This window comes from Aulostomus chinensis, chromosome 17, assembly GCF_037954235.1.
Source record: "Aulostomus chinensis isolate RoL2024-O1b breed Wild chromosome 17, RoL_Achi_v1.0, whole genome shotgun sequence".
Lineage (NCBI taxonomy): Eukaryota > Metazoa > Chordata > Actinopteri > Syngnathiformes > Aulostomidae > Aulostomus > Aulostomus chinensis.
Window position 1 is genome coordinate 10,885,719 of NC_141336.1, and position 25,282 is coordinate 10,911,000.

The following is a 25,282-nucleotide window of genomic DNA, read 5'->3' on the forward strand; positions in this document are numbered from 1 at the left end:
GCAATAACAGCAGGCGACCTCAGGGAGGAGGCACAGGACCACAGCACAGGACTCACAGCAAGCAGATATCTAGTATTTTAAACCGGAAATAGGTTTTAAGTAACTGCTGTTTGCTCTAAATTGAAAAGCATTTAGAAAAGATGCAGTATTTGTGGTCATGTTTTCTTGCTCCGTTTACATTAAGATGTGATCATTGGATTTTCTGCGTTCATAAGTTTCATTTATGACCCCTCATTTATGAACCCTATTCATTCCCAAAGGAAGCTGTTTGTTAAAACCTCAAATGATAGGTTTGTATGTAGTTGTCATGTATTTTTTGTACATTCCAAAACCCTTTTTTAATCTTAGAAACAACTTTCTTTTTTCAAAGTTGAAACCTTCCATTGGAATTACTTCAATGAGAATTTACCCCAGATTTTAGAATTATTATAATTCATGTTAGTCATTTCTCAGTTTTCAAGTCAAACACTTGTGTTGCCTCAAATAAAAAATTATAAAAACAAAACAACAAAATCAGATCATTTTTTGGATTCTTTTCTTCGCCATGTCAATAACATTACCTAGAAGGTCAGTATGCTCTCAAATGCTGTTGGAAAACTTAAACTTACTACGACTAAACATAAAAATAATTTCTCCAAATTCTCATAGCAACATGAATGTGCTCTATGATAACATGCCACTGTTACCATAATGCAATGTATTTTGTAGAATACCCATGTCTTTTATTTTCTAACATGGTATCCTCAAAATAATTATATCTTTCAAATAAATGTGCACAGGAACTTAGATCAAGTCCAGCGTTATTGTAACTGCAGTTGAATACCCGACCTTACACTCACTTTACATCACCATTTAGCTTGTTTTCAGAAATAGATTAAAACCCACCAACGGTTCATTTTGCTGTATGTACTGTTAGAGTGTTACCTAGTAAGCGTAGTTTTCTGTGCAATTATTTGCAGTACAGTTTTGCCATTTCTGACCTTTGACATGAGAGCCATGGCCATTGCAAGCCAGCATCAGTCTTTTTGATGAAGGCGGGATTATGTGTTGTTACCAGGAAAAGAGCCAATCAGAGGACAGATCTTCACATAGGAACCCCAATCAGCGGCGAGGGACTGCCTGGTTGCGAGGGTAGTCGTAGTGGTGGTGCGCTGCAAAGAGGCAAGTGTTTCCTTTAGGCTTGCCAGCTGCTGTAAGGTTGAGTAACAATATTCTGCCAATATATCAGTCAAGTTTATCGCCTAACACTTATCCGTCTTATACGCTTGCTATCTATGTTAATACCTCCATGTTAGCGTTTCAAACTAGCTTGAGAGGTGAAAGTAACCCTGTCCGAAAAACACATTTAATTGGAACACGAAATTACGATGCCATCCCCGATGGAGGGATCTTCCAGAGAAGGAGATCTGTTTACTGTGAAACACGAGCTGAAGAATGGTAAGTTCTCTGGGACTTAATTAAACTCTTCACAAAGTCAAATCCCATTTATATTTTGGAGACACGTGTCAATGGAGAAATGTTAGCGGACTAGCTTGGACGAGCGTTTGTAATAGTGAACGCATTGACGATACTCCCTGTCCAAAAATGGCAGAGGAAGGCTAATCGTTGACGCTAGCTGGCTGTCCTTATTACTTGTAACGTTATTGCAAACTCACGTGTACTAATGTTACCTAACCTTGTTACTAACGCTAGCTAATAACCATGGCTCACTACAGGTAATAACATTAGCATAGGCTAGCCTCGGTAAGGGCTGTTCAACAAGATTAGATATTGATTGAGTTTTTCAGCAACTTGTCAAAGCTTCGCCTTAACGTGGTTTAATGAGTTGATTCCCTGGTTCCTGTTTGGAATTATTACGAGTCACAGTTAACTTCTTCTACAGCAGTGATGAGCAGACAGCTGCAGTGCTGACAGTCTGTCACTAGAGCTAACGTTAGCTTGGTTCCATTCAGTCAGTGTACACTCTGTTGACTAATGATTGGGTGCACCTCGATAACCCTGATAGGGTTGAACCGAGTCGAATAACATTATTAATCACTGCAACCACTGAGATTCATCTGTGACGTAACGGATGAACTGAACCCTGGTGGCTCTTGTTTTTGCTGTATTTTTTTTTTTTTTTTTTACAGAACAATATAGGGATACACAGGTTGTAATATTTCTGGCCAATATTGTTAAAGAGGTTTAAGATGATAATTTGTCTGGTAGCTTTATGTTTTATTGTTGTTGTTGTTCTTTTAAAAAAAAAATCTGTTCATGAAGGTTTCGTCCTTGTCCCTCCTTTTTGACCCCCCCCCCCAAAAAAAACCCTACTTCTTATCTTGTGTTTCAGCTGTTCATTACATCATTTTTAAGGACACATTCAATCCTACACATTGGTGAAAGGGCATTTAATCAGGGGTGCCAGTTGATTAAAAAAATACTGTAGTTGATAACATGGTTTTGAATTGGTGATTTAAATTAAAAAAAAAAGACTTGGTCTTATATAACCTTATATTTCCTGATGTTGATGTTATCTGTATAAAAATCAGTTTATATGATATTTGTACACCGAAAAACATTGTGAGTTTTCAAGATGGTGGTTCTTTATTTCCAAACCGTTTGTACAAGCCTATGAATAACACAGTTAACTGCATCAGTTGCTCATCATAAATGGCAGATGATGAGCAAAGATGAACAGACTTGAACAAAAATTAATGCATGTATCAGTTTTGACCGTGACAAGCATTTTAAATATTTCAATTCAAAAAGATTTTGGTAAACATGAGAATAAAATAATCTGTAACACTGGTTACTTGCAGCTTTCCATTTATAGGCTAAAGCCATGCAGGAGGTCAAGGGGCAAATTTCTGGATGTGTTTTTTTCTTAAATTTATCGTAATAAATCAGTTTTGTTGCCGAACTTACATTAAATAATCTTTCACATCAATACCTAAAAATTTGCCACTGCTATTTGTGAATGCCATGTTAATTGCCAATGGTAGAGAGAAATATCGGCCAGTGGACAAGATCAATACATTGGTGATTGACATCCCTTCTAAATAAGTGTGCAAAGTGTTGACATGTATCAGCAGCATCACAAAACATGACTCAACAAGAGTTAACAGAAAATAAAGTTACGATTTCAAAAATATGTACAAATGAGGCCTAATGATGGCTATTTGGAGGGTGTGTGCGTGCGTGCGTGCGTGCGTGCGTGCGTGCGTGCGTGTGTGTGTGTGTGAGAGAGAGAGAGAGAGAGAGAGAGAGAGAGAGAGAGAGATTCCATGCAGACAGCTGTGAGAAATGTAACTCAGCTACAAATGTCGTGCTGTTCAGGCCACAACATGACTATGCTGCACCCACATTTACTGCCTCACCTTAAATATGCAATCTGTCAAGTTGCCATTTGCTCCGGCTTTTCATTTCATTTTCTGTGACACCAAACAGGTGCTGTCAGTAACATTTTTCCTTTTCTTGTGTTTTAGAAATATGTCTTTCAATTGCATGCACACTTTTCAAGCAAGGCTTTTATTTTAATTATAATATAAATATTTCTTTTTACTTGTGCTGCAGAACTTTTTATTATGCACTGCTCTAATATGTTTTAATTCATGCACTAGCACTTTAAAACCTGGGCTGGATGATTGCTTGCCTCATTGGGGCATCTTTTTCTATTGCTGCATATATTTTTTTTTTTGCACGTTGTCTAATGTGTTTGTTTCATGTATCTGTTTTTCTAATATGGATTTGTCTGCGAATGGCAAATTAATTGAGTCTCGTCTTTTTAGCTTTCATACTAATTAAACCTTCTCTCAGACTGTGGTAGTGTTAAATTGGTGAAGAAAAAAATGAGGACGAGAGGGAATAAGCAGCTTTGAGATGCCCACTATACTCAGCAAGCTTTTGCCCAACAGTAAAGTTTTGTACTTTATACAACAATAATTTTATAATCACTGTCAATTTGACCCTGAATTAAATTCGGAGTGATCTCTGTGCCTTTTTGTCTGCATCTCCCTTAAAAATATTGGAAGATTTTTATGTTGAAAAATTTTATTTTTTTTTTTGCAGGGGACATGAATTGTAACGTTTTCCAAAACTGAACAATCATGACATAATCGTGATGATTTTTTTTAATATGCAACTTTTTTATAAAAGAAAATCTACCCTTCTCAGTGAAAAAGCAGTTTGTCGAGATTCATTTTCAAGTATGATTTTTTTGTGAGTGTGATTGTGCAAGAAAACCAAAACAATACCCACAGTTCAAAAAAGACTGGCATTTGCTTCTTATTGACTGAGCTTCCTCTTGTCTAGCAGTGGCGAGGCATCTTCTGGTAGGATACCGCTGTCAAACTATTAATAAACACTGAAATCAAACTTGGCCTTGGCAGTGTGAGTACAACAAGGGTGTTATGTAACTCGAACCTCTGACCTCAAATTTGAAGGACAACGTTGTTCTTTTGAAATGATACAGTATACGCATTTGAACAGCCCCCTTTTTTTCCCTCGTGTAACAGGAGAAGCAGCAAGAGGAAATCAGCTGCTTTAATTGCTCAACTGCCTATTTTCAGAGTGCGAGACAGAAGGAATGTGTTCACTACAATGGACATGCGTGTCTAAGAGCATGCTATGCTCAGTCAGCTGCACGGCAGATTGGGATGTAGACATGAGAAGCCTGTGACAGCCAGTTTAATTCACTGAAGATCTTGGATGGATCACAATGACTTTCTGTTGTAATGTGGCATCGTAGTGTAGCGTGTTATTACATGGAGGCTCGCTGTTTGCTGTCGAATATGTCTGATTTTGTTTATTTCTTCATGCTTTATGCGTGACTTTGCGCAATTTGCAGGTAAAGAAATTTTACCAGGACCAGGAGGCTCCTATTAGCCAAACAATGACAGAAACTACCCAGACATTCCCAGCTGCTCCAATTCTTTTCTACCTTCACTGAGTTTGACCTTATTGCAACTTGGTTTTCTTAAAGCAACACAGCTCAGTGTCTTTTTTTCAACATACAAGTAATCATTGTTCCCAATGTGGGCTGCAGTTATGAAACAGAATGTATAGAGCACTGAAAGGTGATAGCGTTTGCTTTCTGGTGGCAGTACAAGATCCTCTGCCTCAGGCAACAACAGCTAAAAACAGATGATTATTTTCAAATATATTTACAACTCGACTGTCTCGACAGTATTGAATAGACATGTAGAATGTTCTAAGCAGCTTTGCTGAGCACCAGCCTGAATTATACTGGATGGTAGTTGCATAAAATCTGCTCTACTTTGACTATTTGCAGAGTGATAAATTATTTTATCAAAGAATGCACAATGTTGGATTGTTTACTGATTTCCATTATGCCAATGATTAAGTACTGATTGTGGCTGGCTGCCAATAGTCACAGATGTCAATATTATCTTTATTTTGCTAAAAAAAAAAAAAGCATGTTAACATTGTAAATTTAAGAGAATCGTAGTTTTACTAGAGAGACTTATGCAAAACTTACTTTATATAAATATCGGCCGTTTGTGTGCTATAGATAGATATTTTTCAATAAGGACCAATATCTGCTGAGATTTGCAAACATACCTAATTGAAATGTTCTGTATTTGGTGCTGTAATACAAGCAATGATGTCAGTGCAACATGTAATTCAAGCAACATTTGTTTTTTCACAAAAGGAGAGATTATCACTTCATAAAACTTTGTTCTTTATGCAGTGTTAAGGAGCTAAGATTTATTAAATTAATGTTACATGACCAGTGACCACAATGGAAGTACAGCTGTTGTTGTTCTCCCCTTTGCCCGGAAGGTAGAAAACCTACAATAACCAGAATACGCCGGGCTCATTGCCTTCCAAGGCCACTTCCAGGCCGTTTACCATGTTGGTAACAAAACACTGCCGCTACTGCACTTGTTCAACTCAAACGCCCCCGCAGCAGACAGGCTATTGGAATTTCGGAGAGGTGAAGAGCAAGCTGGCCCTCTCTCATTCAACTGCTTGTTGAAGCAGGCTGACAAGAGATGCATAAGTACAAACTGTTGAACAAGCAAATCAGCGAAGGACTCTGGGTTCAGGCAAAATGGAGGGATGATACTTTGCATATATCCACTTTGTAATGATACAAGCATGTTAAGAATTGAATTTCCCATTAAAGAATCAGCTCAATCTGATTTTCTTCTCATTTCTGTTTTGACTTAAGCAAACCTAACAGGCCATGTGGAGAGGGTGGGAATCGAAAATTTTGAGCTATTAAAGGTATTGGGCACTGGAGGTGAGTAAAGTAGAAGATGACATTCAGCTGACGCCAGTCTGGTGTCTGATATTAACATGTCGTACTCTCTGCCGTGTGGAACTTTGTTCTCGGTTTCTGTTTGCTTTATTCACCAGCATATGGCAAGGTGTTCCTGGTGAGGAAAGTGAGTGGCCATGATACAGGGAAGCTATATGCCATGAAGGTTTTGAAGAAGGCTACTATTGTACAAAAGGCAAAAACTGCTGAACACACACGGACGGAGCGGCAAGTGCTGGAGCATATCCGCCAGTCTCCGTTCCTGGTCACACTTCACTATGCTTTCCAGACTGACACCAAGCTCCACCTCATTCTCGGTCAGCATTTTTGACTTCTACATTTCAACCTCTGTGTTGTGTTTTATAAAAGGTTAATAATTTCCTTTAATCTGGTGAGAGAAATGGAGCTAAATAAGTGAGTGTTAACCTGACTCCTAATATTTAATGGTAACATGATGTCTCTCATAGATTATGTAAATGGAGGGGAGCTCTTTACACACTTGGTGCAAAGGGTGCGGTTCAAGGAGCAAGAAGTAGCGTTGTACAGTGGAGAGATTGTGTTGGCATTAGAGCATTTACACAAGGTCAGTTAACACCATGAACTTGCATGCCTTCTATTTACATGCCCTGAGTTTCACTTGTCATCGCCTCTCGATCATGTTTTTGTGTTGCAGCTTGGGATTGTCTACCGGGACTTGAAGCTCGAGAATATTTTACTCGATTCAAATGGTCATATTGTTCTCACAGACTTTGGCCTTAGTAAGGAATTTGATCAGGTATGTCTAATTAACATTTGTTGTTCATGGACATTTAAATTCAAATCGAATACGTTTATGAAGAAAAAAAAATAGTTTCCTTGGCTTCCTTATTACTTTTGATGTTTCACTCAAAAATATAATTTGCCTTTCAGTGACTTGAACTTTTGACTTGAGCTTTTCCCCTGCATGACTTCTTGCTGACTCCAGAATTCAGAAAAGGCCAGCCACATATTTTGAGGGTGAAGTTAATGGAGACCGACTACTACCCACAGCACAACTGTCTGAAACATCCGTTTATGAACACTCTGCATACGAATATGTTTAATATGTGGCTGGCGTTTTCTTATTTCTGGAGTCACCAAGAAGTCATACAGCTTTAATTTTGATTTTTTTTTTTTTATTATTTAAAGAATCACAAATTGTTTTATTGACAATTTTTGACAATCATCAGTAATGTGGATGTAATCACCAAGTGGGTAAATTGTAAGAAACTGAAATGCAGCTTTACATTTGTTTGACAGAGGTACTTATTTTTCATGAAGATCCGATTTGCTTTATGTTGTACGTAACTTTTTAAAGCATTCCTGTTATTTGTTGTTTAAACTAGGTGGAAAGAGCCTTTTCTGTTTGTGGAACCATTGAATATATGGCTCCAGAAATAGTAGAAGGGGGAGAGTCTGGACATGATAAGGTACCGTGTAGTTTTATGTTTAATACTGTTGTCTGTTCAATAAAATGAAATGGTTCCTCTCTGCATCTGAGTGCTCTCCAGGGAGATTGTTCTTTTAGTCTGTTAAGTCACGGGTGGGGGAGGGGGGGGGGGCAGCATGGCTTGGAGGAAGAGTGGCCGTCTAGCAACTGAAAGGTCGCTGGTTCGATCCTCACTTCCCCAGGTGACCATGTCAGAGTATCCTTGAGCAAGATACTGAACCCCTAATTGCTCCTGATGGCCCTGTGATGGACTGGCAACCCGTCCAGGGTGAACCCTGCCTCCCGCCCAATGTCAGCTGGGATAAGCCCCCCCCCCCCCCCATCCCCCGACCCTTAACAGATAAGCAGTATAGATAAAAAAAAGTCACGGGTGGATGCTTTCATGCATTCCAGGCGGTGGACTGGTGGAGTCTCGGCGTTTTGATGTACGAGCTTTTGACTGGTGGATCCCCTTTCACCGTCGATGGAGACGAGAACTCACACACAGATATTGCCAAGTATGGATTGTTCCTGATTCCCCCCACCACATTTTTTCAGCTGTCCCTAAGTTGCAATCATTCCACAATGCTGACCATGTCTGTCTCACACATCCCAGGAGGATTTTAAAAAAGGACCCTCCTTTTCCCAAAGACATGGGACCACTGGCCAAAGACCTCATCCAGCGACTCCTCATCAAAGATCCAAAGAAGAGATTAGGTTCAGGTCCAAATGGAGCAGAGAATGTAAAGAAACACCCCTTTTACCAGGTTGATCTGACTTACATTTCTCAATATTCAAAAAAATACCTAAATACCGGGATAGGATGTTATTTGACGCAACTATTACTTTGTATTGATATTACATTTGTCGTTGTTTTGACTACTTACATTAAATGAGTTTTTCATTTTTCTTTTTCCCTTTAGAAAATAAACTGGGAAGACCTGGCAGCTAAGAAGGTGCCTGCTCCATTTAAGCCAGTGATTCGGGATGAGCTGGATGTCAGCAACTTTGCAGAAGAATTCACGGAGATGGACCCAACCTACTCCCCAGCAGCCCTGCCTCAGAACTGTGACCGCATTTTCCAGGTGGGAAAGAAGGTCATTTCTTTTGTAGTGACTCATTGTTTTTGTTGTTTACTGACAGGAATATGCCTTTGTGCTCCTTGCAGGTCACTGCACAGGATGACTGATATTTGCATCCAATTTTTGCCGATGTTTGTCTAGGCTTTGGTTGCAGGCAGTGTGAAATGTTGACACGGATGAGAAACCGCATTATACATTATCCACTTTTTGTCTGTGGCTATATTTGACATCCACACTCCACAGCAATTGAAGTAATCAAGTGAAGTTTTGAATGTCCTCAAAAGGTTGCTGTAAGTCAACATGAGCCTGTCTGTATGCATTGGTATTCAAATTGACTAAAGGGGCTTTTATTGAAGTAATTGCTGCCATATGCAGCTCTTATTGAAGTAACAGATGTGAATGACTATTTTTGATGTAGCTTTGAACCATAATATGGCCCACAACTCTGTGCCAGCTGATGGCTGTCTGATGTATTGCATGAAATTTCAACTCTGATTGCCTTCTGGATCCTTGAGCTCGGTAGATCAATAGATCCATTAACTGGCTTCTCTCATGGAATAAAAGGTTACACTTTGAGAGCATCACCACGTCTGTCTCGGTTACGCCTTCAGTCTTTGATTGCCAACTTCATCTTGGCTTTTTTCCCTCTCAGCTGCCATTCACACAGTCTGAAATTTTGTGGTCTTTATAATTTGCAAGCCTAGCAATCTCTGAGATAACGACAGCAGTCCCAATTTTAAACCGTGCGCTTGCTCCCCCTCGGTGCCTCACAAAACAAAATTAAAATTGCATTAAGAGCGCCAAGATGTAATTTCACAGCAGAGCAGTCAAATATTCAAGCCCGGCAATTTGGGGCATCTCATTCATTCAACATCCATCCTTCCGTCCATCCGTGGCTGTCTCTCCATACTACACAGCTGTGTGCGTGTTGGTGTAAAAGGAGAGAAAGATTAATGCCAGCTAGTAGCTTTGGGATCCCCACAGCTGGAATTAAGCAGGCAAAGCTGCACAATATCAGGTCTAACAATAGGAACAGCTGGACAGCCTCTGTCTGTCATAAAATTACCAGAATTGGACTTATTGTTTGGCTGGCAGGCTTTTTTGAGTTAGTGATATTTGAAGAATAAACGCTCAATATTTTTCATAATAAATACTTCCATATATGTATCTTTGTTCTTGTAAAAGTGTGTTAAAAGGAATGTTGATATTATTGGCTTGCTTGAGGCTGTAAAATGCATCCTCGGAACATTCTGTCCTCAAAGCTGAGCCACCCTAAAATACGATGAATTGGTGAAACGTAAACAGCCAGAGTTCATGTGTTTCTGTGTAAAGGGCTACTCTTTCATGGCCCCCTCCATCCTGTTCAAGAGGAATGTGGTGATGGATGATCCTGTCCATCTGTGTGGAGGCTCTGAGAGACCGGGCTCTGCTGCGGTGGCCCGCAGCGCCATGATGAAGGTAAGATGAATGGACTTGGATCCCCCTACACAAACACACTTAAGCTAATGGGAGCTGTCACAGACAGATGCAGTTTTTTTCTTTTCTTTTTTTTCCCCCCAACGTTTTGCAACTGCACTTAACTGCATTTAGATTAAATAGGGACAGTCCTGTTTATGTATTTCTGTTTATTTCCTGGTTTTCTCATGATTACGCCAGGCAGCTCAATGTTCTTTGAGTAAACCTGGGGGTTTTTGGGCACGAACCTCACTATCAGATCAACATTCTGGATACCTGCTGACATTAAAATATGTTGATGTGCAGATTTAATTGAAACTGAGCTGTTTTACACATGTAATTATTATTGTCTACAGACATATTATACTGGAAGTTTTATAAATGTATGTTCTCGCTTTTACTCTGCTCTACTGGTGTGTCATTAACTAACAAGTATCCAGTATTATATTATACTATATTATATTATATTATATATAATAATTTGATTTCAGTTCCCTTGTATATCAAATGTATTTTGACATAATAGCTCTATTAGAAAAGTCTTAGAACAATTTTCTAGAGGTATATATATTCTAAGGTTACAGGGGATAAACTGGATATAAAGAGGTTTCAAGTAAAGTGTTTTCTTTGGTGCCAAGCCTATTGATAAACCCAACAGATTGAATTCTGCTGGTTAAGAACAGATGACACTTATCTTTATTGGAATATTGTCCTTGCTCTTGTGCTGTATTCCGAGATATGGAGAACACTGTAACATGAAGGCTGTCATGCTAGTTGATGTCTATAGTATGAAGTCATGCCTGAAACATTTTTTGATCGTTTGATTCAAGTGAAAGAGGAACACGCCCCTCTGTTCTGTATTTCTTGAGACAAATAGCAAATTGGACCTCTTATGTAATTTGCCATTTGTCTCAAGAAATACAGAACAGAGGGGCGTGTTCCTCTTTCACTTGAATCAAACGATCAAAAAATGTTTCAGGCATGACTTCATACTATAGACATCAACTAGCATGACAGCCTTCATGTTACAGTGTTCTCCATATCTCGGAATACAGCACAAGAGCAAGGACAATATTCCAATAAAGATAAGTGTCATCTGTTCTTAACCAGCAGAATTCAATCTGTTGGGTTTATCAATAGGCTTGGCACCAAAGAAAACACTTTACTTGAAACCATTTTATATCCATTTTGTTATCTATTAAGCCTGTTTACTAGTTGTTTTTCTATTATTGGACTGCTTGGTGATGTTTGATCAAATGACATTTTTCTCATCTAAAGGACTCGCCTTTCTATATGAGTTATGAGATGGACCTGAAGGACAGCGCTCTGGGAGAGGGCAGCTTCTCAATCTGCAGACGGTGCACACACAAGAAGACGGGACAGAAATACGCCGTCAAGATCGTTAGCAAGAGGTACGAGATCCTTGTCCACATGAAGCACTGTGTGATGATTAGAGGTTCAGTCAATATATCAGCTGGCTACTCTTTCCCCCTCCCTGGCAAATATTAGATAATCATCAGGGAATTTGAAGTTAAATTTCCTAGAAAAAAAATTACATTAAAATGATATGTTGAATTGATACATTTGAAGTAATAATTATAATAATTTGAGTTGATCAGATTGCTCAGCTATTACTGGTCCTATGCCAGTGTTGAAGTATACCAGATGTCAGTCAAATACATTAATGTATATTCATCTCTACCCACACACCTCATTTAGTTTGCTGCCACAAAAGAAGATTTGTGTCTAGTGGAATCCACAAAATGCGGCTTGCTCATGCTACATGATTTAACCGACCCTCTCTCTTATATGGCTGCCATAGGACGTGAAGATTTCAGATTATACGTTTCGTTTTGTTAAAAAAAAATTGACGTAGAATATCTGTCAAGGCATAAAAGAGATATTTTAAATTATGTAAGAATTCATAATCCAATATGGCTGCCACAGGAAGTGAGTAACAACAACCAAAAACACTGGAGAGGAATCCTCGCAAACTACTGGGAGGTAAAGTGGTGGAGCTGGTTGGAGATCCACCGACAGATGAATGCCTCACTAGTGTGTGTGTGTGTGTGTGTGTGTGTGTGTGTGTGTGTGTGTGTGTGTGTGTGTGTGTGTGTTGTATTTTGTGGCTTCCTGCTTGTGTTTGCTGCAGGATGGAGGCACAGACTCAGCGGGAAATAGCGGCTCTGAAGCTCTGTGATGGCCACCCTAACATCGTCAAGTTACATGAAATTTACCACGATCAGGTGAGGCTCCTTGCACTGGCTACCTGTAAACTCTCCTTTTGCATGGCTCTGTGTGGCGCCTGTGCAGACTATAGCCTCATTAAGTCCTGGAACTGGAGCAAGGCAGATTAATGGGGATGCTGAAAGCCCTTGAGGTGTGTTTCTGTCTCTTCATGTATTGTCCCATAAACATCTCTCTACAGGCTCCATATTCCACACCACATATATTTTTAAACTGCAGCTGTACAAATGTGCGTTTTGTACAGAATAGAACCAACCTAGATTCTCTTGTGTGGCTAATTGTGCTGCACCGATAAGCCAAATGAAGTGTGCATTTGTTCCAAATATATCCGAGCTGTGTTGTGTGTCTGACAGTGTACAGGTTCATTAGCGCGGGTCCTTCAAGCCCAGGAGCACCACTTTAGTCCTGATGAGCTCAGTGGGTTATTACTGTACCTCAGAGGTCTATGACCCGGATCAAAGCCTCGCCTTGCCTCATACAACTCCCACCTCTGCTCCCCAGATCCAGCACTAATGAGAAACTCTACCCTGCTGCCTAGACACATAATTCCCTTCCCACTTTACTTGGCCCCTTCCACTTCTCCTCAATATCATCAAGGCTTGATCTCATCATCATAGGATTGTTTTTGCTATATTGGCCATAAATAGTCCTGTCCAGGGTTTCACGCATTCAGCTGTTTTCAGCTTTCAGCTGTTCAGTCTGAGAAAGCATGACTGATGATGGGTAATATTTCAGAGTTTGTACAGTCTTGAAATTTCATATATAATATTATGAACTTTATTTCATCTACACAATCACTCCTGATAAGTGCAAATCTTTCCATACTTTAAAGTACACAATCTTATTGTTATTAACAATTCAAGTTAATATTAGCAAAAAGCGAAATGACTATATTTTAAGCTGGCAGGTTTATGTAATTTGTGTTACTGTGTTTTAATGACTCAATTTAAAATAAAGTCCTCTTACTTTTCAGAGCCTATCTTGTGTGCTTGAATTTGGATTTTTTTTAGGCCATCTTTGGCCAGAATTTCATTTTGGTTTTTATAATTAATCCCCTCCATGAGCACCAGTGGTTTGGGAGACATCTTGCATCATACCTCTTACTTTGCTTTATATGCTAAGCTTAATCTACGTGCTTGCATTTATGAAACTGATTCAGATGTGATGCTAAATGATGCTTTTGGTTTTACTGCCTGCAAAGTGCTTGAATTTTAGCCTTAAAGAGCTGTGCAAACCCTGACATTTGCAAAATTGTGAAACCTATAGGTAAATTCAATGGAAAGATAATAAAAGTGAACATATTCTGGCTGTTAATGTTTCCCGTAGCTCCACACATACCTGGTTCTGGAGCTGCTTGGTGGAGGCGAGCTGCTAGAGAGGATCCGCAAGAAGCAACACTTCAGTGAAACGGAAGCCAGCCGTATCATGCGCAAACTGGTGTCTGCGGTCAGTCACATGCATGACGTGGGAGTCGTGCACAGGGACCTTAAACCAGAGGTACTGCACACCTGCTTACTACTACAAGCAGAAATCTTATTCTGTGTGCAAACAGATTCTGATGAATACAGACACACTGGATCATGAGCTTTTGAAGAAAAATTGCTGTGTTTTACTGAAGTTTGTATGATCTGTCATATTGTTATTCTGACTGCAATCAACTGCAAAGCAAGAGTAGAATTGTTTGACCCTAGCAAGGGTCAAAAGTACCTGGTCAGCCAAGTCATGATGTCCAATTTAATAAGTTCTTGAGTGGACCAGTTTTGCTGAGCAGAAAGAAATGATTGCTGCCCCTCTCTCCAATTGCTTTGCAGAACCTGCTCTTCACAGACGAGAGTGAGAACTCTGAGATCAAAATCATAGACTTTGGCTTTGCTCGCCTCAAACCACCAGACAATCAGCTCCTGAAGACTCCCTGCTTCACTTTGCAGTACGCAGCACCAGAGATCCTCAAATATGATGGCTACGATGAGTCTTGTGACTTGTGGAGTCTGGGGGTCATTCTGGTGAGTGGACGGGGGGGTCGGCAGAGACAAGTTCAGGTTAAAGCAAAACACTGGGAGTTGAACACATGTAGGATCATTGATTATTCTGCTTGTTCTCAGCAGCCTGTCTGTTCAGTGCTGCCACAGTTTTTTTGTTGTTTTTTTTTACAGCAATGTGAAAGAAATGACTTTTCACAGTACTCAAGGAAATTGAGATGATTATAGAAATGTACAACACTTTGAAAAACCAGAGTTCTGAGCTCCATAGTTCACATGGTCATTATATAACCTGGAAGAGCCCTGGGATTTGAAATTGGCAATTTTCAGGCCTGGAAAGGTTTTTTTTTTTTTTTGAGAACGAATAAAGCCAGGAAAATTTCGAGAACTTGAAATGCACTTCAAAAACTGGGTTCATATTAAAATAAATTAGGTTCAATATGATTGACTTTGAAAAAACTCTGTTGTTAATACTGCTTTACTTGTGTTGTATCAAGCCATGTAGCTTGTAATTAATTTTGAGTTAAATATACACTGGTTAAGACATGGACATTTGACTTCTAGGCTAGTTTTTCATGTGCAAACAGTTCCTTCAGAGAATATATAAAGCTGTGAAACATTTCCTCTCTGGAATTTTTTGTAAAAGATGTGTATTAAGCCGGGAGTTCATCGTTGTAGTGTTCCTCTAAGTTAATTTTTTTTTGAAAATCCACTTTAAATTTTGTTTACCAACTGACATTCAATTTGGTCCATGTTATTTTTATATTGTATTGTGTATTGAAAATGTGCTCTTAGATTTCAACGGTTATTTTAATCCAATTCAGCGGTGGCACAGGGTTTGTGTAGGAGGGGAGTTGATGCAATTTCATGATATACATCTCACTCTTGTTCAGTCACAACTTCAGCATCCTGTGGTGAGCTGACACAGTTAAAGCTCACCACAGGATGAAGAGGAACCAGCCTGGCTCTCAGAACTGGTTAAGACCACGCTTCCTGACAGTGGAAATGTCATTCTGTGTCAAACCTTTTCTACTTTGGAGGAGTCCGAATTGAAGGAGGGGTATAGAGGAGAAGGAGACAGACAGACATGAGCGGGGCGGAGACCTTGAGAGAGAGAGATGTCTCTACTTGGTCCTCCCTCAGCCTGGGCTCTCCGCATGAGTGCTGCTTTGCATTGCCACGGCTTGAGGGGAAGTAGTGGGCCTCATGGAGCTTTGATGAAATAGCTACTGACAAACTGTGTGCACAATGTCCTTGAAGCAGAGTGAGCTGAGGTGGGGGGGGGCATGACAGATCCACCGCTGCCAAATGGGCTCTTCCCAACTCCTGTCATTTTAATGAGAAATCTGAGGGCAAATGTGAGTGCGAGGTGATAGTTACTGTTCACTCAGCTGGGCATCTCTCTGTTTGGTGCTTTTTTTAATGCATTCGGCAACATGTAGCCAAGAAATAGAATAGCTCAGATGAATCAGTCAGAATTATGTTGTTAATTTAGCAGCTTTAATTAAACACTAATGTGGTTTCTCTGCTTTACAGGCAACAAAAAATAAACCAAAAAGCCTACAGTACGTGTTTCAAGTCACGAATACTGCAAACTGCACAAGATAATTATACTGAGGGTAGGTTCATGCTGTTTGATGATGTCAGATTATGTGTTTTCCTTCCTTGCAGTACACCATGCTGTCTGGCCAGGTGCCTTTTCAGTGTCAGGAGAAAAGCTTGACCCACACCAGCGCTGAAGAAATCATGAAGAAAATCAAACAGGGCGATTTCTCTTTTGAAGGCGAAGCCTGGAGAAATGTGTCCCAGCAGGCCAAGGACCTCATACAAGGTGAGAAGGGAATTTGCTGGACAGTAGTGATGTTGGAGTTTTCTCAAGGTGACAGATTAAATGTTACTTCTTGCTTTTACAATAAAATATACCATTTTGAGCAAATTTTTCATAATAAGACTTTCAAAATTTGACTACATTAAAATTCCAGAAAGGAAAATACAGCTGGATAAGAGAATTCACAACAAAAATCATTAACTGTTGTAAGTTTGCAGTGGGTACACAGCCATCAAAGGACCAGCCTATAGATTTTGACTTTGCAAATACTTTAAGAAGTACTACACTGGCTTCATCAACAGACCGACCATTTTAAAAGGATTGTAAACATAAGTGATGGGAACAAATATGAAGCCAGTAAGACATAAAAGGTCATGTATTTGATTTGTGACAAAATTTGTGAAATACAGTAGGTTGAACTGAATATTAGCGAGTACAGTCAGCTGGTTAAAGAGCTCCTCCATGTACACGTAAGATGTGATAGTTGTTGTTTTGGGTTGGTTCCAACCCCTCCTCCGCTGCGATTGGACAGGAGGGTGGAAAGTGAAATGTTGAGCTTTTTCTCAGCATTTTTTGCATTCTGGGTGAATAAAGAAGAATGCTGGCCTCTGGACATAATGTAGGTCCTCGGTCTACATTTGGGTCGTGGCTGGAAGCTTGAACTCATCATGGCTCACAGACACCTCTTCTTTGTGGCTTACCTCTGTCTCAAGATTGTGAAAAGTAATAATCTGTGTCTTGTACTTGCAGAGTTGCTGACAGTGGACCCAAACAAGAGGATTAAGATGTGTGGCCTTCGTTACAACACCTGGCTCCAGGACGACAGCCAACTGTCTTCCAACCCACTCATGACCCCAGACATTCTGGGCTCCTCTACAGCCTCCGTCCACACTTACGTCAAAGCTACCTTTAATGTAAGAAATGATTACTGCTAATCCCTTTAGACTTGCTATGAAGATAATTATTCGTCAGTATTTGATTTATGAAGAAAATAATCAGTCTTTGCAGCCTCAGTCAGCATTTTAATCATGACAAATGTAGTTTTATTGTCAAAAACACATGATAGCAGTGAATGTACGAAGTGGCTAAAAATATATAAGAGGTCAACCTGCTTGTTTGTGACCCAGGCATTCAACAAATGTAAGCGGGAAGGGTTCCGTCTGCAGACAGTGGACAAGGCACCACTAGCCAAAAGGAGGAAGATGAAAAAGACGAGCACCAGCACAGACACGCGCAGCAGTTCCAGTGAAAGCACTCATTCCTCGTCGTCCTCCTCCCAGTCTCAGGAGAAGACATTTCCAGAGGGCGATGCCAACCTGCATCCCTCCAACAGCACGCCTGTCACCACACCCATCAACACACCCGTGGCCCCAGGAACAGACTCTGAGCACCAACCAGCGCCTCCGGCCTTTGACTTTTCAGAAGGGAAGTGAAGGAGTGCGAGCAGGAGGAGTTTCAGACAGATTTGTGAACTGAAGGATTGCTCGGTCCAGCGTCAGCTCTCCCTTCTCTTTCTCTCTGTCCCTGGCAGCTCTGCCTCTGGTTCCATTAAATGCATGGACGTCCGCACGTCTCCAAAAAGCAAGCATGCAGCAGGAGCAGCACCTCAATATCAATCAATCATCACTAGCAATAGCATTTCCTTTTCTTTCTCTTGGCTTTCATACACATACTGTGTCAATCAGGGACTGGACCAGGAAGAAGCTGTCACGATGTCCAAAATGAAAGGGCTGCCCGACTGCCCCAGGTCCAGACACACAATAAACATTTCGAGTCTCATCATAAGATTTCAGCTCACTCTGTCCGCTCCATTTATGTGTTTTGGTCCATGCCCCCAGAGGTTCGAAAGGGAAAGTCTTAGTGTTTACTCTGTGGATGCTTTGTATTTTTTGTCAAAGGGAGAGAGGCAATGCAACATGCTTCACCGTATCGTGGGTCCACTTTCCTTGTCTGGGAAGTCTCTGCAAGATGGAGCAGCGTATTTATATGTGAATTTTACAGACTGAAAAGTATTTATGATAAGCTATATTGTTAACTTATTTATGGTTCCGACTGATCTGAGGATGGATACAGTGAGACTTTAAAAAAAAAGAAAAAGAAAAGAAGATATTTTGTGTACGTGTGTATTTTTTCATGTAGTCTGATGGTTGTTAACCCTTTTTGTCTTCATGTCAGTGCTCCTAGTTGGTCCTCGCGACACAATTACGTAGACATTATTACATTCTAATAGGCAAGAAGAGATTAATAATATTAACCACTGGTTGACTGTTGTGAATTCGTTCGTCAAATGTGTGTAACGAGTCCTCTGACGGACTTCAAATCATTTATGCAGGCAGATTTGATTTCATTCTACAGCAGTGTTGAGTTGTCAAAAAAACTTTAAAGAAGCATAAACATCTTCTGTGGTTTATTGTTGTATGTCAGAGAACAAGGCTGCCTGAGGGATTGTGGCCCTTTGAGAAAATGCTATATTTAGATGTATTTTGCCTCTGATGTGGGAGTATGTTTACTCCAAGACTCAGCACTGCTCATGTGCCACACCGCCTCATTTTGAATTCACATTTTATCCCAGCAGCGGATTTGCCTTGTGTTGTAAAACACATGATAATATTATTATCACTAGAGCAAATTGGATTGAGCAGAATATCCCAAATGGAACATTCACATCAGCTTAATACAACTTCATGAGATCAGAGGTCCAGTGCCATACAAGAGCTTGAGGTGTAAGGTTGGGGATGCACTCAGCCAGAGGTTTCCTGAGAATGTGGGTCTCCCTCTGACAAAGCATAGAATTGAATTGTCCTCCTGTTGTTTCTTATATTCTCTATTAAAATCACCATATTTTATTCCAGAAACATTCCAGTTCGCCTGATATAGCTGTTTTACATAACTTCAAGCTTCAAATACATTAGCCAAATCTGTCATGTGGCATTTTTATTAATTTCTGACTTTGAGAAAGTGAGAAAACAATACTCTTCCCCCAAACCGCTGTATCTCCATCTCTTAACTGATAACTGATATAACATTCTTTCACTTCAGTTCACTGAGTCTCCCCTGAAAATATTCAGAGTCGCTCCTCCCTCTTTGAAAACCCCTGCGCTAGGACATTTGAAGGCTATAGAGTGCAGTGGGCAAAACAAATGGGATTAAAGGGATGGTTCAGTATTTTGGGAGCAATTTTCATTGGGCCTCCTGCTGTGTGTTAAATGAGGGGATTAATACTGCTTCCATTATTCCACTAGACAAAAAGCTGCAGCCTAGCTCTGTGCAAAGGAAACTAGCTGCTATTTTCCCTTGTTTGCTGTGCTTCGCTGAACTATTTGAGCTTCTCATTTACAGACATGAGAGTGGTATCAAGCTTCTCAACTCTCACCAATACTTAGAGACTCACTCAACTGAGGGGTTATCCCTTTATCCCTTTAAAGGAACACACCAGCTTTTTGGGATATTCACTTATTTTCTGTCCTACTCAGAGCCAGACATGAAGATTGATACCCTTCTCATTTCTGTGCTTAGTTTCTGTGCTAGTTAGCTTAGCCAAATCAATGGTCGTAAATGGTAAGTGTTAGCATACCTCCATTAAAAGGAATTCGACAGATTCGGTTTCGGATAATGGTGTATTCAGAAGAAATCATCCTCCCTGTTAAAGTTGACCGTGTTTCAAACAAGAATTTCCTGGTTGAGGTTAAAATGGGACTTGGGATGTCCTGTGTGAAATTACTGCACCCGGCCAAGAGAGCACAATTATAATATTGCACAATTTTAAATAATTTTATACTGAATGTTATGTACAACCCAAGATATGGTAATGCAGGCAAAGATGATAAAGGTGAATACTTTAGTAAAAAAAAAATAAAAGTGAAACTTCAGCCTGGGGTATGCTAAAACTTTCTGTCCACTCCTATTCATTGCGCTAAGCTAAGTAGCCATCGGCCAGGCTCTGTGGGTCTTCGCTCATTCATAGAAGAGAGGGTTATCTGTTTTGATTATCTTCTTGTGTGGCCCTTGGGAAATGACATATCAGTTCCCAAAAAGGTGGCCTATTCCTTTAAGACATACACCCTTTAACCAAACACTCCTTGTGTGTTTGACACCATCCCTCGCTCTATTTATCCTGTTATACTGCATGACTGAAACCACGATCTCTGCACTGTCTGTGACAGCTCTCAGTTTGAGGCAGATATTTGGTCAGTATTATATCTCCAGTGTATGATGTAAACCTCTTTTTTTCCTGTTTAATGGATTGTTTTGTGGAGATTCTTTTTTAAAAATTTAAGTTGAGATTGTTTACTTGCACATTTTTAATGTCCCCAAACTTACAGTTTCAGGCATGAAATCATCCTTTTTAAAATAGCCTGAATATTGTTATTTCCCAGTGTTACTATAGTGTATTAGCTGGGACACACATGCTGGCAAGTAGAGGCAAAGCTCTGTCCCTTGTTTCTTTGTTAGTGTGCTTTTATGGTAATACTTTAAATACTGTGTTCTGCTGATTTGCGCAGGGGTGTTTGTGATCTGTCTGTGAAGCTGCCTAGAAACAGTTTGTCCTGCTCAGTCAGGATACAAATTAGTTGGAGCACTGTGCATTCAAACACACTCCCTCATCTTCTTCCATTTTAATGCACTCTGAATCCAAACCAAAGCATTAACTTCAAGGTAGCTGCTCGAAGCTGCATGAGATCTTTCCTTTCATGCAATTATGCAAAGACATGCTTCATATATAAATATGTGACATCATCACAGTTTTGTTTTTGTCTAACTGATAAGATGATTTTGTGTTTGGCTCTTCTTTAATAGGATTTAACATCATATCCAGTACATTATCACGCTTAAAACTATGCATCTTTTTTCACTGTTGCTTTTGTCTTTCTAAGAGGACCTAATCAAACGGAACTGTATTTAAAGTTTAAAAGGGCACAACATAATGTACGTACTGTTCTCTTGCTCCCATGCTATCAATAGAATTAATAAAGCAGCATCCATGGTCCGTATGAAGAGCTGGAATCCTTGGAGCTAAACACTACAAAGCTCTTGTCTAACTTAGTTCGCATGAGTTCCCCGTTGAGCCTCTTTTCTTTTGTTTGGGTGTATTAATAGCTCAAGTGGAGGAAGAGGAAGAGTGTCCTATATTGAGCTCCCCTCTGGGAGCCAGGCTCTATTAGCTGATGTGCTGCAGTGCTGTTTGTTCCAAAGAAAATACTTCACTCTGTGTATTAGAGGAGAGGGTTGGTTTAGTGCCGATGTCCCTCCAGACTCATCTCAGATGAGGTTTTCCCCTCTTTGATGAGCAACTTGTTCAGTGTGCCACTATGAGGAAGAAGGAGGGAGGCCAGTTTTTCTCCACGTCCTGTTCACTTCTTCGATGCTGTTTTTTTTTTTATTTGTCAGTTCCCACAAATTTGAATGTGATACCTCTTTGTTTGTTTTTTGCTCCTCTCGAAAGAAAGAAAAAAAAAACTCAGTCTGTGTTTCGTGAGGCATGAATTAGAGTAGGGTTAAATGCTTTGTATCAACTGCTGGCCGCTTGGTAGAAAGGGATCAGGTTGTAAACATGTATGTGCTGAAGTGATAGATGTGGGCGCCAAAGAGAAGAGCGAGGTGAGTTTGGTGGTTTTGTTGCCGTGATGATGATTCTGAACAGACTGTGGTTCAGGTGGTTCATGTCTTTAGCACAGAGCAAAAGGGAATTGTTCTGGACCTGTCCACGGTGCTGAAGTGCTTAATATCCGGTGGTACTTTTCTTCAGCGCGACACAATTGCAGGATCTCTACAACGCAGCAGTTTTATACTCAACGCGAAATAGGACATGATCACAAACGTGCGAAACAAAACGTTGTGCGGCGTTTTCGATATTTTACTGTTTTCCAGCATACCTCAGATATTCAACAGCTTTAGCTGAAGGTTTAAAAAAAGTAGACTAAAGGTATTATTCTATGGGGGGGGGGGGCATGGATAGGAAGCAAAAAGAGGTTGGAAAAAATACGATACTTTTATGTCAGTTCTCAAATGTTATGAGATCCTGCAGAAGTTTATATAATGTACAGTGTGTAGAAAAAAAAGACATTCGAAAATCAACCTAATTTTGAGGGATTTCTTATTTCAACCGTCACGTTTTGTTTTTTGTTTTTTTCCCCTCTGCATGCCCCCTTTGGTACCATTCAGAGACCCAAAAAACAGCATCAGAGCAAACCTGCTTGTGGATTATCTGGAAGATTGTCCTGGAAATTTTTTTTCCCCTTTAAAAAAAAAAGCATGTGAACACCTGACAGTCAAAGTCAAGTCCCTTTCAAACTCTTTGGTTGCAGCAAAAATTGTCAGACAATCATAACAGGAAATATTGCATTTATCATAAACAGGGATTTTTTTTTTTTTTTTTTAATAGAGAGACATGATTGCATGAAAGTAGGGCACCTGACAGCATGTGGCAACAGAGATTCTTCTCAGTGGATGTTGGGCCCTTGTTCTTATATGCTTCAGGATTTTTTTAACCCTTTAATTAGCCTCCCGGACAGGAAGCCGAGCCTGACGGCTATGTTTAACTCCTTGACATCAGTTGTGCCCTGGCTTTGAAAAGACTTTGTTACATTGCCCTGAGAAAATGATTTAGTGGGACAGCATTAATTCACAGTCTTGTAAATTTTGGATATGCTTGAATTTGAATTGACAAATGCTTTATTTTTTGAAAAAAGTAAACTACACAGCCTCTCATATAGACCAAAAATGAATTCGTCCCCTAGCCGTACTTGCTTGTTTTCTTATGGTGTCAAAATTAGCCAAGTAATTATGATCAAGGTTGATAAGGTGAGAATTGCAGCAGGCATAGGTACGGAACTCTGTAAACATTGCATTTTTTTTTTCCCATTTAGCTACTTAGAGTACAGTAAAATCTGCAATGGGAAAAATATTTGAATTAAGGGATTCTTCATCTTTTTGCAAAATATCTTTATTGGCTTCCTTACTGAGAGTTGTGATAATACATTTAAAAGGGCTTGAAAACCACTTCAGTTTTACTCTTTAAAAAGGCTGTTTGAACCCTGACAGACTCTGTGTTTTGACAAGAATCTTGATCTTATTGTTTCACGCATAATCTCCCGTTAAACGCTGACCTGGCAGCCTCCATCGAGCTCACTGTCACCATCATGCATGTGCTACTGCTTGACTTCCGTTCACCTCCATCCCGTTGCGTCTTTTTTGGAAAGTGTCAAAAAGTACTGTAGCAGTGAATCCCTTTGAGATCAATATTAAACTGTTTCAACAGGCTATCAAGCTTTAAGGGCAACACTTTGCACTTGTATGTTATTTTAATTGTGTAACTTGTGAATAATAAAAAAAAAGTCCTCTTTTTATGTATGCAGGTTCAGATGTTCAACTTCATCTGTCTGTTTATTTTTGACAATGATACATCATGGACTGTAACACCTGACAGTACCGCGAGGATACAACATTCGCATACCTGCTTTTTTTTTTTTTTTTTACAGCACTGTGAACATCATCATTGGACACACTGCTGATCATGTGAGGAAAAAAAATCTTGATTTGCGTCATGAAATGCTTTAACTGTGTGGCTGAATACATCTGTAATAATCTAACAGTCATGAGTCTTCTAATAGATCCTTGGCTTTATCGTAAATGTATTTATGTCTTTGCTGAAGATATTTTGTGAAACGGGGATTTGAGTTGTATGTATGAGTTTAGACAATAAATGTACTACTCATTTATTGCTCTTGACTAATAAACCGAGTACAAATCTTTTTTTTTTTTAATGTTTAAAACGGTGTTCTGAGGACATGCTGTGAAAGGCTGATATGTAGTTTTAGTAAGAGGCCTCTAGATGGCAGTGTCCCCAGCAGTAAAATAAATTCACCATTAGCATCCACATATGGAAAAAAAAAGTACAGTATCTTTGTTACACATCACCTTGCAGGACTAAAAACTAGTGTCTTAACTGCTCGTTGCTGACATGCATCCATGTATCATCAAATTAAGTCAGTTTGAGTCTTAGCAGCTGGTGTGAGACATTATCTTGTCATCTCACTAAAACAATCACATCATTCATAAATAGCAATCAAAAGATAAATATCTTATAAGCCTGTGAAATATGAACTGTATGAATCTTATCAGTAGTAAGTGATCTATGGATCAGTTATAAAGGTTTTGAAGTTTTCCCTTTCTATTGCATGATATGGAAATTCGATTTTAAAGTCAAAGAGAATCCCTCACATATTTTGGAATCTATTTCAGGTTGAAATGTTTTTGTGTATTTAAAATAACACAGTTTATTTTTCACCATCAGGGGAACACCTTTTGAGGTTATTTTCTTCATCAGTCAGTTGGAGACTTAATGGAAATTGCACACCAAAACAATAAAATTCTTGAATGTTTCATCCATTTTTAAATTTTTTTTTAGGTTTTTTTACAGATGTGTTACAGCAGAGTTAAAGCTATTCTTTGGAGAGCTAACACTTCATTAAGAGGTTGTTTTTTTTTTAAGTCTAGCAGCCTGCAAAGGCATCAGTAATGATCAGATTATGTTGTGTGCAAAACAAAGAATTATTTTTGTTCAACTAAAATCCTAAACCAATCAATTTTAAGCTTGCTTCATAAAAAAAACAACTTTAGAATAACAAAAAAGATAAAATTAAGGATTCTGAAACCATCTTTTTTTAAAACAAATTACCAAAGTGGTTGATGATGGTCCTGATCTTTTAATAACCATTTAATTGACTACACCTGCAGCTTTATTCCTTACTTTTCAGCGTTGTGCTTGCTTTCATGTACTACCACTTACTAACAGATGAGGGCACACTTTGGCTGTCAGTCAGACTGTCCATATCAACTTAATTTGCTCATTTTGGGTGTGCGCAGTTAAAACTGCGAACTGCGAGTGACCAAAATCATGTGACATTTATCAACTCTTCTCTACCAACAAAACCGGTTTATTAAAAAAAAAAATAGAACTGTAATCTGCATGTAAGAGCT

At 39.5% G+C, this 25,282-nt stretch overlaps 1 protein-coding gene across 1 annotated transcript; it reads left to right on the forward strand.

Moving 5' to 3' along the window:
* Positions 1–1,135: 1,135 nt before the first annotated feature.
* On the forward strand, positions 1,136–23,653 carry rps6ka5 (ribosomal protein S6 kinase A5). Its single transcript, XM_086182096.1, has 17 exons — positions 1,136–1,437; positions 6,176–6,247; positions 6,364–6,582; positions 6,733–6,848; positions 6,939–7,040; positions 7,630–7,713; positions 8,127–8,230; positions 8,329–8,479; positions 8,636–8,797; positions 10,127–10,252; positions 11,528–11,661; positions 12,402–12,495; positions 13,823–13,993; positions 14,308–14,499; positions 16,147–16,306; positions 17,054–17,217; positions 17,431–23,653. The coding sequence occupies exons 1-17, from the start codon at positions 1,368–1,370 to the stop codon at positions 17,734–17,736; spliced, it is 2,427 nt and encodes an 808-aa protein (XP_086038222.1). The 5' UTR covers positions 1,136–1,367; the 3' UTR covers positions 17,737–23,653.
* The last annotated feature ends 1,629 nt before the right edge of the window (positions 23,654–25,282 follow it).

Bases quoted from the DNA above. Each gene is read 5' to 3' on its own strand.
- rps6ka5 (XM_086182096.1), top strand. From the start codon at position 1,368: ATGCCATCCCCGATGGAGGGATCTTCCAGAGAAGGAGATCTGTTTACT. The intron at 7,714-8,126 runs GTACCGTGTAGT...CATGCATTCCAG, and splicing joins GAGAGTCTGGACATGATAAG to GCGGTGGACTGGTGGAGTCT. The intron at 14,500-16,146 runs GTGAGTGGACGG...CCTTCCTTGCAG, and splicing joins GGAGTCTGGGGGTCATTCTG to TACACCATGCTGTCTGGCCA.